The sequence below is a fragment of the Hylobates moloch genome, unplaced genomic scaffold (assembly GCF_009828535.3).
Source record: "Hylobates moloch isolate HMO894 unplaced genomic scaffold, HMol_V3 SCAFFOLD_22, whole genome shotgun sequence".
NCBI lineage: Eukaryota > Metazoa > Chordata > Mammalia > Primates > Hylobatidae > Hylobates > Hylobates moloch.
The window spans coordinates 16,366,167-16,383,298 of record NW_026652297.1 but is presented as its reverse complement, the minus strand read 5'-3'; the positions used below and the strand labels follow the sequence as shown (position 1 = coordinate 16,383,298).

The 17,132-nt window shown below is 37.1% G+C and overlaps 1 protein-coding gene across 2 annotated transcripts in view; it reads right to left on the bottom strand.

Moving 5' to 3' along the window:
• Positions 1 to 390: 390 nt before the first annotated feature.
• Positions 391 to 17,132, bottom strand: part of RYK (receptor like tyrosine kinase) — a 92,616-nt gene continuing 75,874 nt past the window's right edge. For both annotated transcript variants that reach the window (XM_032143578.3, XM_032143577.1), the window contains exons 14-15: positions 2,501 to 2,637; positions 391 to 1,527 (exon numbers count right to left, since the gene is read on the bottom strand). In XM_032143578.3, coding sequence (XP_031999469.1) covers positions 1,416 to 1,527; positions 2,501 to 2,637 — 249 coding nt within the window. In that variant the 3' untranslated portion in view covers positions 391 to 1,415. The remainder of the gene's footprint in view (positions 1,528 to 2,500; positions 2,638 to 17,132) is intronic.

The window sequence follows — 17,132 nt, the reverse complement described above, 5'->3', positions numbered from 1 at the left end:
TTTTTTAAAAACAGCAAAAGCCTCCAACTGCTGCACATTCTCCCTTAATACACCTGTGAAGATGGGAGTAGTGGCAGGTACCTGCAGGCCTAGCTATTTAGAAGGCCCATTCAACTCTGCTTTAAGCCAACTAAAACTGAGCGTAAATACACACATACCCCTTACTTGCTGGTTCTGGAGAAATGTTTCAGTGTTTTAATACTTCCTTATAACATTAATTCCAACTTTTTACTAGAATCTGGAGTCTGAGCCAGCTTAACTGTGTTAGGGCTTTGGAACTTGACTGGAACATCATGAAATAAAACACAAATGTCTGGCTGTTGAATGTTCAAAGACTTACCAGACACAATAACCAATCATTCACTATGAAAAATAATTTCAGTACTGTCATAATATAAAACAAATCCTTTAATTTTTCAAGTGTTTAAAAAACAATTTTATACTTAAGCCAGCCTTGAAGATAAGCACAAAATTTACCAGTTTACATTTAAAAAAAAAAAAAAAAAAAACGACAACAACTCAAGCACCCGCTCTGTGCATAGCACTATTCTAGGTGCAATAAAAGGGAATCTTAACCTTAGAAATATGAGTTCACTTTCTGGAATTGTATTATCTCCTTTTCCAGAGAGTAAAAATAAATAAAATCACCATTGCTTACTACAGATCTGCCCCAAACAACTTCTGGTTCACAGAAAGGCTAATTTCTGCCAAATTAAAGATGTAATGAACTCAGTTCCTGCTTTCCCAAAAACACGAAAGCAGAATTCCTTTTCACTGAAAAAAAATAAACAGTTTTCCATGCAAGGGCAGTTTGCTTCTAATACGTATTAAAAAAAAATTTTTTTTTCCTCTAGCTTTTCTTTAAATTTTCTTCCTCTAATATTGCCTTTTCTTGTACAAGGCAGACCAGGTATCTTTTTATGCTGTTTTTCCTTTACTAAGAAAAGTATTGCATCTTGAAGACAAACCATTTCCCAGAGTAGTGATTAAAAAATAACATTAAAAAAACTTTAAAGGTGAGTCACTTACATCACCCTGATGAAGTAAAAAAATAAAAAGCAGTTGGCACTAAGATAGCTAATTCCAAATATCTGTGTCTAAACAATTTTAAAAACTGTTTTATTTATTTTGTAAGAATGTACCCCTAGTCCAAAGTAACTATGTTTTAAAAAATTTTGGCCAGAAAATTTACAAAAACCCTTTCAGTTCAACCTAATAAAAGTGATATCTAGAAAATATGCCACATTATTAAGTCTGTCTTAAAAAGTTCAGATTCTAAAGCATTTCTAAGGCACGGTGTTCTGGAAGACAAATGTGCTTCTGTTGGCGTTGTGTTAGATACAAAGCATCCATGACAGGCTTCAAGTGAGCCCCGACAGGCACCTTCCTCCTGGTGCTGTGGGATTGGAGAGGAGTCAGACGTAGGCCCCCAGGGCTGCATGAAACTCTGTTAGGCACTGTACCAGCTGCTGAAACTTGGGCCTCTCCTCTGGATCTAACGCCCAGCAACAGGCCATCACAGCAAATCTGCAGAGTGACAAAAATGAACATTTGGGCTAGTAAGGATACAGTATTCCTAAACTTTTGGTCAGTTTGATGCCAGTTATGTTGCCTGTCTAAAGGTGGGTATGGAGAGGATGATATATGAAAAACGGATCCATTTTACTATCTGTTGGCAGCTCTAGAAAGAAGCTAAAAGAAATTATTTGGATTACGTGTGAATTTCAATTCTTCATGAGAGCATATCATAATATTTCAGCAAATATAGAGATTTCACGTAAAAACCTAAAACACAGTAAAAAAAGAACAACCTATGCTTTCCTGTAGTTAAATTAAGAAAAAGAACTTGGAGGAAGAGACAGTTTTATCTAAGTTCTATGAACCCTGGATCTAGAGTAAAATCAGTACAAAAGCTGCCACCTTGTCATGGTGCAGAAACCTTCAGGGGGTTCTGGAACTGAGAACATACTCATCTGTACGATCAATCACCCTGAATAGCCTCCTTTTATCCCATTCTCATCACATGGCAAGATAAGCTACGTGATAGAAGCAGGAAACAGAAAGCAACTATTTGGCTTACTAGTCCAGATCATCTTCCCTGTATCAGCTGATACTAACTGGCAAGGCAAAATGACAATGAGAAAGGTTTTTTATAACTATGTCCTTTATAACTACTTTATAACTATGAAAGTCAGGTACTTACTCTATATAGAATAACTGACGTAGTATTCAATTTTCTTAGTACGTCGTCTCAGACTAATTTATAGTGCTTAGATTATGTACTATAAAATAAAATGCAAGATGTTCTAATATCAAATGCATGAAAGAGTGAATGAATCTCCCTGACTTTGTGGTTTTTTATAAGAGTCTAATTTAAATCCAAAGAGTCATTATTCTCAAAAGGGAAGTCTCTGTGTGAATATGGAAACCTGCTCTTTTTCCTTTATTCTAATATAGTAAATGGAATAAAACTCATGCCTTCAAGCTCAAAAAAACTCACAATTCATCAGGACAGTTGATTGGCTGGGCTATTCGGTAACCATCTTTCAGGTATGCGGCCATCTCAAAGGGGTCAATGTCCACGTAGGGCGTCTGGCCCAGAGTCATGAGTTCCCACAGCGTCACTCCAAAGGCCCACTAGGAAAGGAGCAGAAGCACAATGAGGGGACATTTAAAACAACAGTCAGGGAGCTAGTGCCCACAGCCAGCTACAGGACAAAAAATAGCAGCTCAACTCATGCTTCGGAAAAGCGAAATGTTATTTACAAAAAGAAGTCTATCATACACAGTTAGTTTCCCTTGCTAAGATAAAAAAGAGTGCATCCAATATTAGTATTATAAATTGTAAGTAATTAGATCCATTGGAAGTAATAGTTTACTGTTGATTACAAGCTATGTATTATGAATTGTGTCCAAGATTCTTCTAATATGAGAATTTGTAACTTTAAATATTATAGCTAGTCTGCATAATTGAGAAGTGGAAAATGAACAGAATTTTAGTTTAATTAAAGGGAAGAGCATCCTAAGTGAAATATGCAAATGAGGGAAAATATAAGAAGTCATGGATTTTTACTGTATTTAAAGTTTTAAATTAAAGGATTAAAAAAACTTCCAACCTTGCTTGAGTAAGCAATCAGGTTTATTTAAAATCAGCATGTAAACTACAGAAAGGAACAGGAATGGTAAACAGTGGCAACAGTGTCCATTCATGGTCTGTTTGGGGCTCCCCATTTTGGCCAATTCCTGGCTGTACTCGGCTCCTGGAGAGTGTGCAGGGGGCAGGGGGCAGGCAACATGTCTACACAGAGTTGCTGCCACATGGCTGGGAAGGACTCAGATCCGGTACATCCACTGATCTGCCACCAAGTGTGAACCCTGAGGTAAGAACAACTGAACTTGGATGAGGAGGGGGATACCTGTGTACTGTGGTATCAGGTTTATGAGTACCTACAAATTCGAGTCATTTTGCATCCTTCAATACATTTAATTTCCTCAATAAACCTGTGAGAATCATTGGTAGCTCAATTTTACAGGTGAGAAAACTGAGGCTCAGAGAAATAGCTTGCCCCAAAATACGTATTTTAATGAGTAACAGAGAAAAAAGTGAAAAAAAGAAAAATCCCAAACGCAAGTCAAATACAAGTCTGTTTGTAAAATCTAAGCATGTTGCATTAAATTTTAGGTTATTATTTTTCAATAACAACAAAATCCCAAAATACTTACTTTGTAAAATACACAGATTTTTTTAAAAGCCTTATAATAGTGAACAATAGCTACATCTCCCCCCAGAATCTATGCAAATGAGAAAACAATGAAATGACATATTTTAAAATATTTTAGGGCCAGGCACGGTGGCTCACACCTGTAATCCCAGCACTTTGGGAGGATCATCTGAGGTCAGAAGTTTGAGACCAGCCATGACCAACATGGAGAAACCCCATCTCTGCTAAAAATACAAAATTATCTGGGCGTGGTGGCGCATGCCTGTAATCCCAGCTACTCGGGAGGCTAAGGCAGGAGAATTGCTTAAACCCAGGAGGCGGAGGTTGTGGTGAGCCGAGATTGTGCCACTGCGCTCCAGCCTGGGCAACAAAGCGAGGCTCCGTCTCCAAGAAAGAAAAAAAAAATTAAAAACTGTCATGGAAAGTTCTATATAGAGCTAAAATATGCTTCAACAATGAAGATAAATACAGAGTTTTTCAGACAAATAAAAGCAGAGAGACTATGTTTCCAACAGACCTGTAAGATGTATGAAAGCAGTTCTTCATGTGGAAAGAAAATATACCACATGGAAATCTGAGTCAACACAAAAAATAAAGAGTGCTGAAAATATATTAGTAACAACTGAACATATTCTCTTATGTTAAAATTTCCTTGACAGACTATGAGTTCGTGTCCTTTGTAGGGACATGGATGAAACTGGAAAACATCATTCTCAGTAAACTATCGCAAGGACAAAAAACCAAACACCGCATGTTCTCACTCATAGGTGGGAATTGAACAATGAGAACTCATGGACACAGGAAGGGGAACATCACATTCCGGGTACTGTTGTGGGGTGGGGGGTGGGGGGGGCGGGGACAGCATTAGGAGATATACCTAATGCTAAATGACGAGCTAATGGGTGCAGGAAATCAACATGGCACATGGATACATATGTAACAAACCTGCACATTGTGCACATGTACCCTAAAACCTAAAGTATAATAAAAAAAAAAAAAAAATTAAAAAAATAAAGCAAAAACAGCTAACAATATATTGTGGGGTTTATAACATACAGAGAAGTAAAAGATATGCCCACAAACAGTTTGAAGACTGGAAGGGGATGAGTGGAAACACGATATTAAACATGAAATGATATAATATTTTTGGAAAATAGAAGGTTTACACTACAAAGCCTAGAGTAGGTTTTTTAACCTCAGCACTACTGATATTGTGGGCTGGAGGATTCTTAGTGCTGTGAGAAGCTGTCCTGTGCATTGTAGGATGTTTAGCATTCTCCCTGGGCTCTACCCACTAGATGATAGTAGCACATTCTTCAAGCTGTGACAACTCAAAATGCCTCCGGACATAGCCAAATGTCCCTTGGCACAGACAAATGTCCTTAACCAGAGCAAAACTGTCCCAGTTAAGAACCACTGTGTTAGACTGAACAACAACAAAAAATTTAAAATATCAGAAATAAAGGAGGAAACACCATCCTTTAAGACATCAAAAAATATTATGAACAATCCAATTTTATGCCAATAAATTCAGTAACTTAAATGAAATAAACAAATTTCTTAAAATACAAATTACCAAAACAGACACAGGAGTAAACAGAACAATCTATATAGCCCTACATCTATTAAAGATACTGAATTCACAATTCAAAACCTTTCCACAAAGAAAACTCAACATTGTTTGGTGAATTCCATCAAACTTGAAAGAAAATATAAATCTGTATTAGTTTTCTAGGGCTACCATAATAACATACCACAAATGAGTAGCTTAAACAACAGAAATTTATTGTCCCACTGCTCTGATAGCTAGAAGTCCATATCAATGTGTCAGCGTGGCTGTGCTTCCCCGGAAACCTATAGGGGGAATCTTTCCTTGCCTATTCCCAGCTTCCTGTGGTTGCTGGCAGCCCCTGGTGTGCCTTGGTTTGCAGCTGCAGCCCTGCAGTCACTGCCTCTATCTTCACGTGACATTTTCTCCTCGTGTGTGTGTCTCTTTTCTTAGGGTGGATTAGAGCTCATCCTAATTGAGTATGACCTCGTCTTAACATTACATCTGCAATGACCCTATTTCCAAATAAGGTCACATTCTGAGGTACTGGGGGTTAGGGCTTCAACCAATTTTTTTTTTTTTTTTGGTGGAGAGGCGGGACACAATTCAACCCATTACACACCCAACCCTACATAAACTTTCAGAACACAGAGGAAGGTATATATCTCAATCACTTTGACAGCAGCATTACCCTAAATACCAAAACCAGGTGTTCAGTCTTTTGGAACCTATTATCTTTTTCATTAACAGTGATCATTAACATGGAGCAAAGCCCAGCCTTGAAGTCTATGCTCTGGGAGGAGGAGGGGGCAGGGGACAGATTGAGAAGCGTGTATAGTTTCAAAATCTCCATAGAGTCTTGGAGGCTACTGAAATTTCCCTTACACCTACTGGGACATTCTATTCTGCTTAAAAATGGAAAAATGATTTCAAATTAATAAAAGTTAAAGAATGGTACCTGCTCACATCTAGTTATTTGCCTATCTTTAAAACCTTACTGTATATGAAACTTTTTCCTGAGAAGCAACAAGATCTACATGAAATCTTAATACTGACAGTCATTAGTAAATGTAATGCTTTATTTTTAAAATCGTGTCCAATTTCCATAAGGTAGTTCCCTGCACAGATGGAACAGAGCCCAAAGAAATGAAACTGGTTGAAAGGGTGCTCCCATCCCTTCCTCCAGAGATGAAATGATCCATTCAAACTCGATTTTGGAAGAAGAAATGATGGGAATTGGTGAGAAACATGAATATTGCCATCCAAAGATTAGGGACAATGGCATTTATAGGCATGCATACCTTTTACTATAGTCTAAAGATACATAAGGCCCTTTAAAGGTCAGTATACTCACTAAAAAAAAAATGAGCTCTGCAGCCTCACCAATAATAACTTCATGGTAAATTGCCGGTGACAAGTGCATCCTGACCCTTTGTACACAGGGAATAACCCCATCCACTGACACTGTAACACCTTCTGACTTTAAGAGACTTTGATATTAAAGTTGGTGGTAGTTGAGATCTGGAGTTGAATGTAAGTATTACAACAGCAATGTAGATAAGCTTTTAAAAATTACTCCCTTCCCACTGTTTTGTTCACATTATTGCCCAACATTTACCTAAAGTTTTCATATTACAACTACAACACTAAAGCCATAAAAAAGAACAGTCAAGCCAAAGGGAACAATGCAGTTTCATTTCCTTAAAAACTAATAAAAGTGATTAATTACATGTTGGCAAACCAACCCTTAAAAAAAATAATCAAGACAAAATGCCACAGAGATGATTTGTGGAAAACTTGCTCTCTAAAGTCTTCTGATAACTGAACCATTTAAAATTTAGACAGACCTATTCTATAATTTCCTTCTGTTTGACGTCGGTGGAAAGGGGGCAATAAGAAGGTCATGCTGTTCTTTCCAGAGTTTTACGAAAGATTGTGGCTATCTCCATTTAAAGAACATTTAGAGAATTACAATGTTATTCTATTCATCTTATTCCTCTCCCCAGAACATGTGTTATTTTACAGCTTCTATATATAAGATGTAAAACGGGTTTTTCACTAAAACATATGAATGTGACCTGTCAAAAAGTATATAAGTAAAATTCCTTGTTTCTTTTAGTGCAGCATTAACTAAAGATGGAGCTACCGAATTAAGACATTTCCAGTCATTATTTCAGGAACTTACAATGCAAGGCTCACTTCAGTAAACTATAAACTGAAAGGGAAATAATTCCATTCAATTGTAAATTATCTTATTTGACCACAGTGGAAGCATCATCAGGTGTTCCATGGCTAGGTCTTTCTGTTCATATTAGAAACCTAATATCCCTTTGTCATATAAAGACATGGCCGCAGATTACCGAAGTGCAATTAAATGAATCTGGGTTAAGTGTTTTATAAGAAGGAGAAGAATTATCTGGGGTGCTTGCTAAAAAGTAGTTTCCTTGTCCTATCTTAATAATTCTGAAGCCTGGATCACATTATTTTATTTAATTAATTATTTGTATTTTTAGCAGAAATGGGGTTTCACCATGTTGGCCAGGCTGGTCTTGAACTCCTCGTTTCAAGTGATCCACCCGCCGTGGCCTCCCAAAGTGCTGGAATTATAGGCATGAGCCACCACGACAGGCCTGAATCACATCAATTTAAACAAAAGTCCTTGGTGGGTCTTAAGATCAGGCAAATTTAGCAAGTAGTCTTAGATTTTTTAGCAGCAGTGATCAGACAGCAAAGAGAGTTTTCATTTATTTTTATTGTAGTACAGCTGACACATAAGAAACTGCACATAAAGTATTCAACTGGATAAGTTCTGATATACATAAACACTCCTGAAACCACTGTCAAAACCAAGATAAGGAGCGTATCTATCACTTCCAAATGATTCTGTTTTGATCCTTTCCTTCCACCCCTCCCTACCACAAGCACTACCATCCCCAAGTACCCACTTATCTGCTTTCTGTCACTAGATAGTTGGCGTTTTCCTAGCTTCTTTTACTCAGAATGATTCTGAGATTCATCCGTGATGTAGCATGTACCAATAGTTCATTCCTTTTTATTTAGTAGTATAGCTCGTTATATGAATACTGCAGTTTACCCATTTACCCGTTGATGAGCATTTGAATTATGTTCAGCCTTAGTTATTAAAAATAAAGCTGCTATGAACATCTGTGTAGTGTTGGTAAGAACATGTTTTCATTTATCTAAGAGCAAAATGACTGAATATGGTACATATATATTTAACATTTTAAGAAATTGCCAAGCTGTTTTCCAAAGTTTGGAAATATCCCATTTTACATTCCTGCCAGCAGTGTAAAAGAGCTCTTGTTCTTTCATATCCTTGTCAATATTTGGTATGGTCAGACTTTCCAATTTTAGCCAAACCAACAGTATCTCATTGTGGTTTAATTTTGCATTTCCCTAATGAATGACTAATAATGTTGATAATATTTTTCAAACTTGGAGAGAATATCTTGAGTTTTCTGACCAAGGCAAAAGGGTGTACCTCTCCTATTGTGTATGTATTATTTAATTTCTCTCAGCAATGTATTATATAGCTCTTTCACATTTTTTGTCAGATTTATTCCTGAGAACTTCATATTTTTGATGCTCTTATAAACTTTTTTAAAACTTTATTTTTCATTGTTAGTGTTCAAAAATACCATTTATTTTTGTACATTGATCTTGCAATCTTTCTAAACTCACTTATTAGTTTTAGTAGCTTTTTTGTATATCATACTGAATTTTCTACATAAATGATCATACTATTCTACAAATAGTTACTTTTTTCTATCTACTCTTTTCTTCCCTTAGTGCATTGGCTATAACCTCAAGGACAGTGCTGAGTAACAGAAGTGATAAGAGTTGGCAACCTTGTCTTGTTCCTGGTATTAAATAAAAAGAATTCAGCCTTTCACCACTAAATATGTCAGCTATAGGTTTTTCTGTAGATGCCCTTTACCAGGCCTAGAGCAGATGTCCAGAGGGACATGCCTCCTCTTACATGCCTCTTTAGGTCTGGTGTGCCCTGAGTGCCAAAAAAGGACCTCAGTGCCTCTGCGGTGGGGCCCTGGCAAACAGCCACTGAGGTACCTTCCCACCTAGCTGAGGGATGATGTTCCCACCCCAGTGGACCTGAAAAGCAGAGTACTAAGCCAAAGAGAATTATTCTTGAGTCCTAAGGTTTAATATTGTTTGTTCGGTTAGGTTTTCAACTTATTTTAGATGCATTACTCCTTTCTTCTTTCCTATTTCTTCCCTTTGGAATGAGTGTCTATCCATTACTTGTCCCACCACTGTATTTTGAAGCACATAACTTGTTTGCTTTTATAGGTTCAGAGCTAAAGAGGAATTTGCCTCAACATAAACTGTACCTTGAGGTTCATCCATACCAGATTTAGATGATATTTAAATGACACTTTGGACTTAAGACTTTGGAGCTGATGCTAGAACAACTTAAGACTTTCAGGGCTGTTGGGATGGAATGAATGTATTTTGCATGTGAGAATGACATAAATTTTGGAAGGCCAGTGGCAGAATGTAGTGGACTGAATGTCTGTGTCCCTGCCACCATTCATATGCTGAAACCTCAACCCTCAAGTGATGGTATTAGGAGTTGGGGCCTTTGGAAGGTGGTCAGGTCATGAGAGTGTAGCCCTCATAAATGGGATTGGTACTCTTATAAAAGAGACCACCAGAGAGCTCCCTCACCCCTTATGCCACATGAGGACCCAGAGACAGGATGGACATTTATGAAGCAGGAAAGGGGCTCTCAACAGACACCGAACCTGCTGGTACCTAATTTTGGACTTCCTAGACTCCAGAATTATGAGAATTCAATGTTTGTTATTTAAGTTATCCAGTCTATGGCAGTTTGTTATAGTGATCCCAATACACTAAGACACCAACTCAACTTCCAACATCAGCAATCTTTAAGCAGAGTGTTATATATGATTGAAAAGTGACTACTTCTGTTATGAATCTGCCCCATGATCTGTGATTAGGAAAGACAGAGGAGCCCACATTGGATGCTAACCAGGCCATTACACATATCTGTTATTTATGGCACTTTTTGCCACTGTATCAGATGCACAGACATTACTCCATCAGAACACTGGGGCTATCTGAAGGGAATATTAAACAGAATAAGGACAAGTCTCTTTAAAGGAATGCAAAGAGTTGTTTACAAGATTTTATCGGTAAATTACCCTGAGGGAGAGCCAACGACAGAAAACACCCAGGCCAACTACTTGATCACAGGACAGCAAGTGCTCACCTCTGAAAATACAGTAACTCTTCCTAAAGTAAATCCATTTATTCCTCATTCCAAGGAAATATTAGGATGAATAAAACAATACCATTAAATAAAACTAAACAATACCTTAATGTTAAATTTTAAATTTGTATTTCTTAAAGTCTGAAATAATCTTTGCACCTCTAGATTTTTCCTGTCTTCAATATTTATTTCTCTTAATGTGAACTTAATACTTAAATAATTGTTCCAAGATTATTGTATATAAAATCTGCAACTATAAAGGAAACAAATATTAGGAATCTATGAATTACTCTAAAATTAATAATGAATAAAGTTTTCTATACTTTAAAAAATAATAAGCATTCCATGCTCATGGATAGGAAGAATCAATATCGTGAAAATGGCCATACTGCCCAAGGTAATTTACAGATTCAAAAACTACTTAAAGTTCACATGGAACCAAAAAAGAGCCCGCATTGCCAAGACAATCCTAAGCAAAAAAAACAAAGCTGGAGGCATCACGCTATCTGACTTCAAACTATACTACAAGGCTACAGTAACCAAAACAGCATGGTACTGGTACCAAAACAGAGATATAGACCAATGGAACAGAACAGAGCCCTCAGAAATAATACCACACATCTACAACCATGTGATCTTTGACAAACCTGATAAAAACAAGAAATGGGGAAAGGATTCCCTATTTAATAAATGGTGCTGGGAAAACTGGCCAGCCCTATGTAGAAAGCTGAAACTGGATCCCTTCCTTACACCTTATACAAACATTAATTCAAGATGGATTAAAGACTTAAATGTCAGACCTAAAACCATAAAAACCCTTGAAGAAAACCTAGGCAATACCATTCAGGACATAGGCATGGGCAAGGACTTCATGTCTAAAACACCAAAAGCAATGGCAACAAAAGCCAAAATTGACCAATGGGATCTAATTAAACTAAAGAGCTTCTGCACAGCAAAAGAAGCTACCATTAGAGTGAACAGGCAACCTACAGAATGGGAGAAAAATTTTGCAATCTACTCATCTGACAAAGGGTTAATATCCAGAATCTACAAACAACTCAATCAAATTTACAAGAAAAAAACAACCCCACCAAAAAGTGGGTGAAGGATATGAACAGACACTTCTTAAAAGAAGAGATTTATGCAGCCAACGGACACATGAAAAAATGCTCATCATCACTGGCCATCAGAGAAATGCAAATCAAAACCACAATGAGATACCATCTCACTCCAGTTAGAATGGCGATCATTAAAAAGTCAGGAAACAACAGGTGCTGGAGAGGATGTGGAGAAATAGGAACACTTTTACACTGTTGGTGGGACTGTAAACTAGTTCAACCATTGTGGAAGAGAGTGTGGCGATTCCTCAAGGATCTAGAACTGGAAATACCATTTGACCCAGTCATCCCATTACTGGGTATATACCCAAAGGATTATAAATCATGCTGCTATAAAGACACATGCACACATATGTTTATTGTGGCACTATTCACGATAGCAAAGACTTGGAACCAACCCAAATGTCCATCAATGATAGACTGGATTAAGAAAATGTGGCACATATACGCCATGGAATACTATGCAGCCATAAAAAAGGATGAGTTCATGTCCTTTGTAGGGACATGGACGAAGCTGAAAACCATCATTCTCAGCAAACTATCGCAAGGACAAAAAACCAAACACCGCATGTTCTCACTCGTAGGTGGGAATTGAACAATGAGAACACTTGGACACAGGAAGGGGAACATCACACACTGGGGCCTGTCGTAGGGTAGGGGGAGGAGGGAGGGATAGCATTAGGAGATATACCTAATGTGAATGACGAGTTAATGGGTGCAGCACACCAACATGGCACATGTATACATATGTAACAAACCTGCACGTTGTGCACATGTACCTTAGAACTTAAAGTATAATAAAAAAAAATAATAATAATAATAAGCATCCTCCGTAACTCTAGCTTTCTCTTTGGTACCACAGTAGTTCAGCAGACTACTCTTCATGGGTATATAATAAATGTCAGACTCTCCTGCTCAGGTCTGCTCAGGATACAACAAGCACTGGGCTCCCTCCACAGCACTGGGCAAACAGGGAGTTAAAAGAGTCATACGTAGCAATGTGCTGCAGATGCCATCTCTGGATAACTTCAGATTTCCTTTTATTTTCTAGGTAATCATTGATAGTCACAAAATAAATAATGTAAAGGCTCAAGCAACACATTTTGATGTGTCCTACCCCCTAAAAACTATTCAAATACCTTTAAAAGGATCTCTTCATTGCCATAAACCACGCTGATAATATTTGGCATGGAAGTTATTTCCTTGACTTGTTTTTCTTAAGAAAATGCTTCTTAAACACAATGTAATACTATAAAGACAAGAAAACCAGTAAGAAAGAAATTCCTAACTGTGTACTCCTGATTACATTTAGTAATCTCCTAACAGAAGGTAGTTCTTAACAGCAGAATTACATTACCTACTATAATTAGCTAAGTAATTCAAAGAAGATGTAAATCAAGAACTCTATTTTCAAATAAAGGAAAAGAAAGTCACATAAAAAATTTATGGTGGTATCCACATCTGATGAAAACACAATAAAAACAATATCCAGAAATTCTTAAGAATGCCTACAATTATGTCATATCTTGGAATAATATTAGACATTTATAACTAGTCAAATCTTGAGGTGCATAGTTCTTAAGCTCAACAGTTAAAAGTTGATGTTAACATAAGAATCTGGACATACTGAAATACTGAATCCTTTCAGTAAAAATTCTGAAAACACAACCTAGAGATGCAATGTATTATTTTCATGATGGAAAACATCAATGTATTTCTAAATAAATAATGTAGAATTTTTAATTATGAAGAAATGCAAAAATGTTCAGGATGTCTTAAAGGACCAAGAAAATGTTCCCTCCAAGGCAGCAGTATCATTTGTTGGGTGCTACGTTTACATCTAAAAATATGTATTTCACATGTGTATAGACTCTGGTGGAAGTGTCCAAAAACAGAATATTAAATGTAACTTTTAAGCCCCCAACTTCACCCATAAAGAAAAAATGGTAACAGAACATAATGACTGTGTGTACGCATTTCCAACCCAAATGTTAAAAAGCTATCTTCAACATGTGTGCTTTAAAATATTTTAAGAATTAAAAAAAATTCAATTCCAAAAAACTAAAAGGCAGGACTTTTACACTAACAGTCACATCATAGTCATGGAAAACAGAAGGGTGTTCCTAGTCCTTTCAATTCCAATTATCTAAAGCAAAGGCGATACATACATACATATGTGTGTGTGGGATTGTATATACACACATACATACATATGGAAACAAATTTATAATAATCTACAAAAGAAAAATGTGAGCATTTTCTAGGAGTTAACCACGTTAAATGCAAATCAAAGGATATTGTTAACATCACATGCTAAGTATAGCTCAGAAAATTTGGGTCACACAGCTATTTCAAGTAAGTTTATGCCAAAACACACTGAAAGTAATTATGATGTTAAAGTAATTCTCCTGTTGAGGTGCCTCTTGTGGAGACAGCTAGCGTGAGGCTAGGGAATCACTAAGCTACGTGTCATGCCCTGTGCTGCCCAGACTCGTGAACAATTCAGTCAGGGTGGCTAAAAGCTACTCCAGAAAACCAAAAGGCAAGATGTTTGCTTATGCCTTCTTTGTGCAGGCATACAGAGAACCTAAGAAGAAAAACCCAGAGATCCCTGTCAATTTTGCAAAATTGTCCAAAAGTACACTGAGAAATGGAAGACAATGTCTGGGAAAGAGAAGTCTAAATCTGATGAAATGGCAAAAGCAGATAAAATATGCTATGATTCAGAAATGAAGGATTATGGACCATCTAAGGGAGGCAAAACAAAAAAATAAAAACCAAAAAGGACCTCAATGTCCCCAAAAGGTCACTGTCCAGATTCTTCCTGTTCTGTTCAGAATTCTGCCCCAAGAATTCAGATCCTGGCATCTCCATCGCAGATGTGGCAAAAAAGCTAGGTGAGAGGTGGAGTAATTTAAGTGACACTGAAAAGCAGCTTTGCATCACAAAGGCAACAAAGCTGAAAGAGAAGTATGAGAAGGACGTTGCTAACTGCAAGTCTAAAGGAAAATTTGATGGCGCAAAAGTTCCCACTGAAGTTGTCTGGACAAAGGTGGAAGAGAAAGGCAAAGATGACGAGGAGGAAGAGGCAGAGGAGGAGCATGAATAAAAAACTTTATCTGTAATAACAAACTAAATAAATAACTAAAGTAATTCTCTTGTGAAGCTGCTCACCATTAAGTTAATGGTGATATTTTAAAATAAAGCTGCCACATGAACAAGCAACTAAGTATTTGGTATAACTGCATTCTGATGATGGCAGATTCTTACATAAAATGTATGAACTCCTGCAAAATGTCATAACCATAAAAATAACTATTTCTGATATAATTTGAAATGTTCTGCCTAACCAAACCATGTATCCTCAATGTGAACTTTGCCAGCTGATACCCAGCTGAAGAGACTCAACGCTCTTGGAGCATCTTGCTTGGAGATTTATTATTAGCTATAGCCTCATTTGTTGAAAGTATATTATCTAACTTAATTTTCACTCTGTAGGTCCTACAAAATATTTGATCATAAATATTATAAAAAAAATTCCTATCATCGCTTAATTATACAATGGTATAATACATTAAATTAAGTAATACAGGCTGGGTGCAGTGGCTCCCACCTGTAATCCCAGTGCTTTGAGAGGTCAAGGCAGGAGGATCCCTTGAGCTTAGGGGTACAAGATCAGCCTGGGCAACACAGCAAGCCTCCATCTCTACAAAAAATAAAAGAATTAGCCACGTGTGGTGGCACACACTGGTAGTCCTAGCTACTCAGGAGGCTGAGGCAGGAGGACCACTTGAGCCCAGGAGTACAAGGCTACACTGAGCTATGATTGTACCACTGCACTCCCACCTGGGCAATAGAGTGAGGCCCTGTGTCTAAGGAAAAAAAAAAAAGTAATACATATTTTGGGGGCCTCCAGTGTGCAAGAAAATAGCACTATTTGCCATCTTGCATACCCCTTTGAAATACAAGCTACCAATGCTCCTTTTTCTAAGAGACACCTCTTCAAATTACATGAAATACTTATAGATTATCATCTAAGAATTATCTTCCATTTTCTGCCCATCGAACTAGTTTTGGTTCACCACAACTGCCATCTCATTTCAGCAAAGGCAACTATACTATATTTCAGTAAATAAAATAAAAATTTTAAATCAACCACTGGAAATAAAAAAAATTAACATCCCAAAGAGACGAGTGAATCCATCTTTTAAATCAACTATGGAATAAAATTTTCAAAGTAAACACTAAGAAAAGTTTATTTCACTTTTCTACATTTAAAAATGTTTAGATGTGAGCTTTTACTAAAGGAGTAAATTTGAGAATCACACTGCTCTAATTCAACTGGTATTATGTTTTAAAATTATGTTCTACAACCAAAGCCAAACCAATTCCTCCTGTCCCCTTTCCCACTCCATGAAAATAGCTTTGCTTAATGTAGAGCTGGTAAACAGTTCTAGCTAAAATTCAGAATGTCTGAATAAAGATTTGGCAACTCTAAAACCAAAAACCTTATCAAAGAGTAGAACTAGTCCTTACTGTCATTCAGTACAGGAGCTGTGCATTGGTCTAAAATCAAACTCTGCTTTCCCTTCGTATGTCATTTGAAAAAAATAAAAATCAAAACCAAAAATGTAACCTTCTCTCCCCAAAAAAAAAGTCCAGGTTCTCATTAGGTAGCCATTAAAAGAATATAACCTGCGTTGCATATTTGTACTGCTTTACTTGGCATGTTTAACTTCTAGACATTAATGCTAGAGAGAGATTTTTTCTTTATCATCAAAGCTCTGGAAAAACAGATCAGGACTAGTAGTCCACTGCTCTATAAGCTGAACCCTGGGATTCAGCATCCAAGAGTCTGGCTTTATTTCCCTCATCCTGCCACCCATCATCCACCATGCCCCATGCCTCTCTGGCTAGGAGAGGCTGTGGGCAACATGAAACAGGTTGTCATTCAGTGTTAGCTTCTGAGACTGCTCTGTGAAGCAGATCACATCCCTTCTCATAATCATTCATATTTACTTTGTTCACCTCACAAGTGTCAGATAAATTGTTTCTTTGAGAATAGTTTATCTTGAGTTAAAACAAAGTATTTTGAAGATACATACAATGAAAGACCTTGATTTTAACAAAATTAGCTAGGCATGGTGGTGCGTGCCTATAGTCCCAGCTACTCAGGAGGCTGAGGCAGGAGAATCACTTGAACCCAGGAGACGGAGGTTGCACTGAGCTGCAATTGAGCCACTGCACTCCAGTCTGGTGACAGAGCGAGACTCTGTCTCAAAAAAAAAAAAAAAAAAAAAGTTTAAAAATTATATAAGTAAATTGCTCATTCACATTAAGTGAACACATTTTATCAAAATACTTGGTATGTAAAAGGAGCAATATATCCATATTAATCCCTTCTCACACTGCTATGAATAAATACCCAAGACTGAGGAGAGAGGTTGAATTGACTTATTTCTGCACTGATG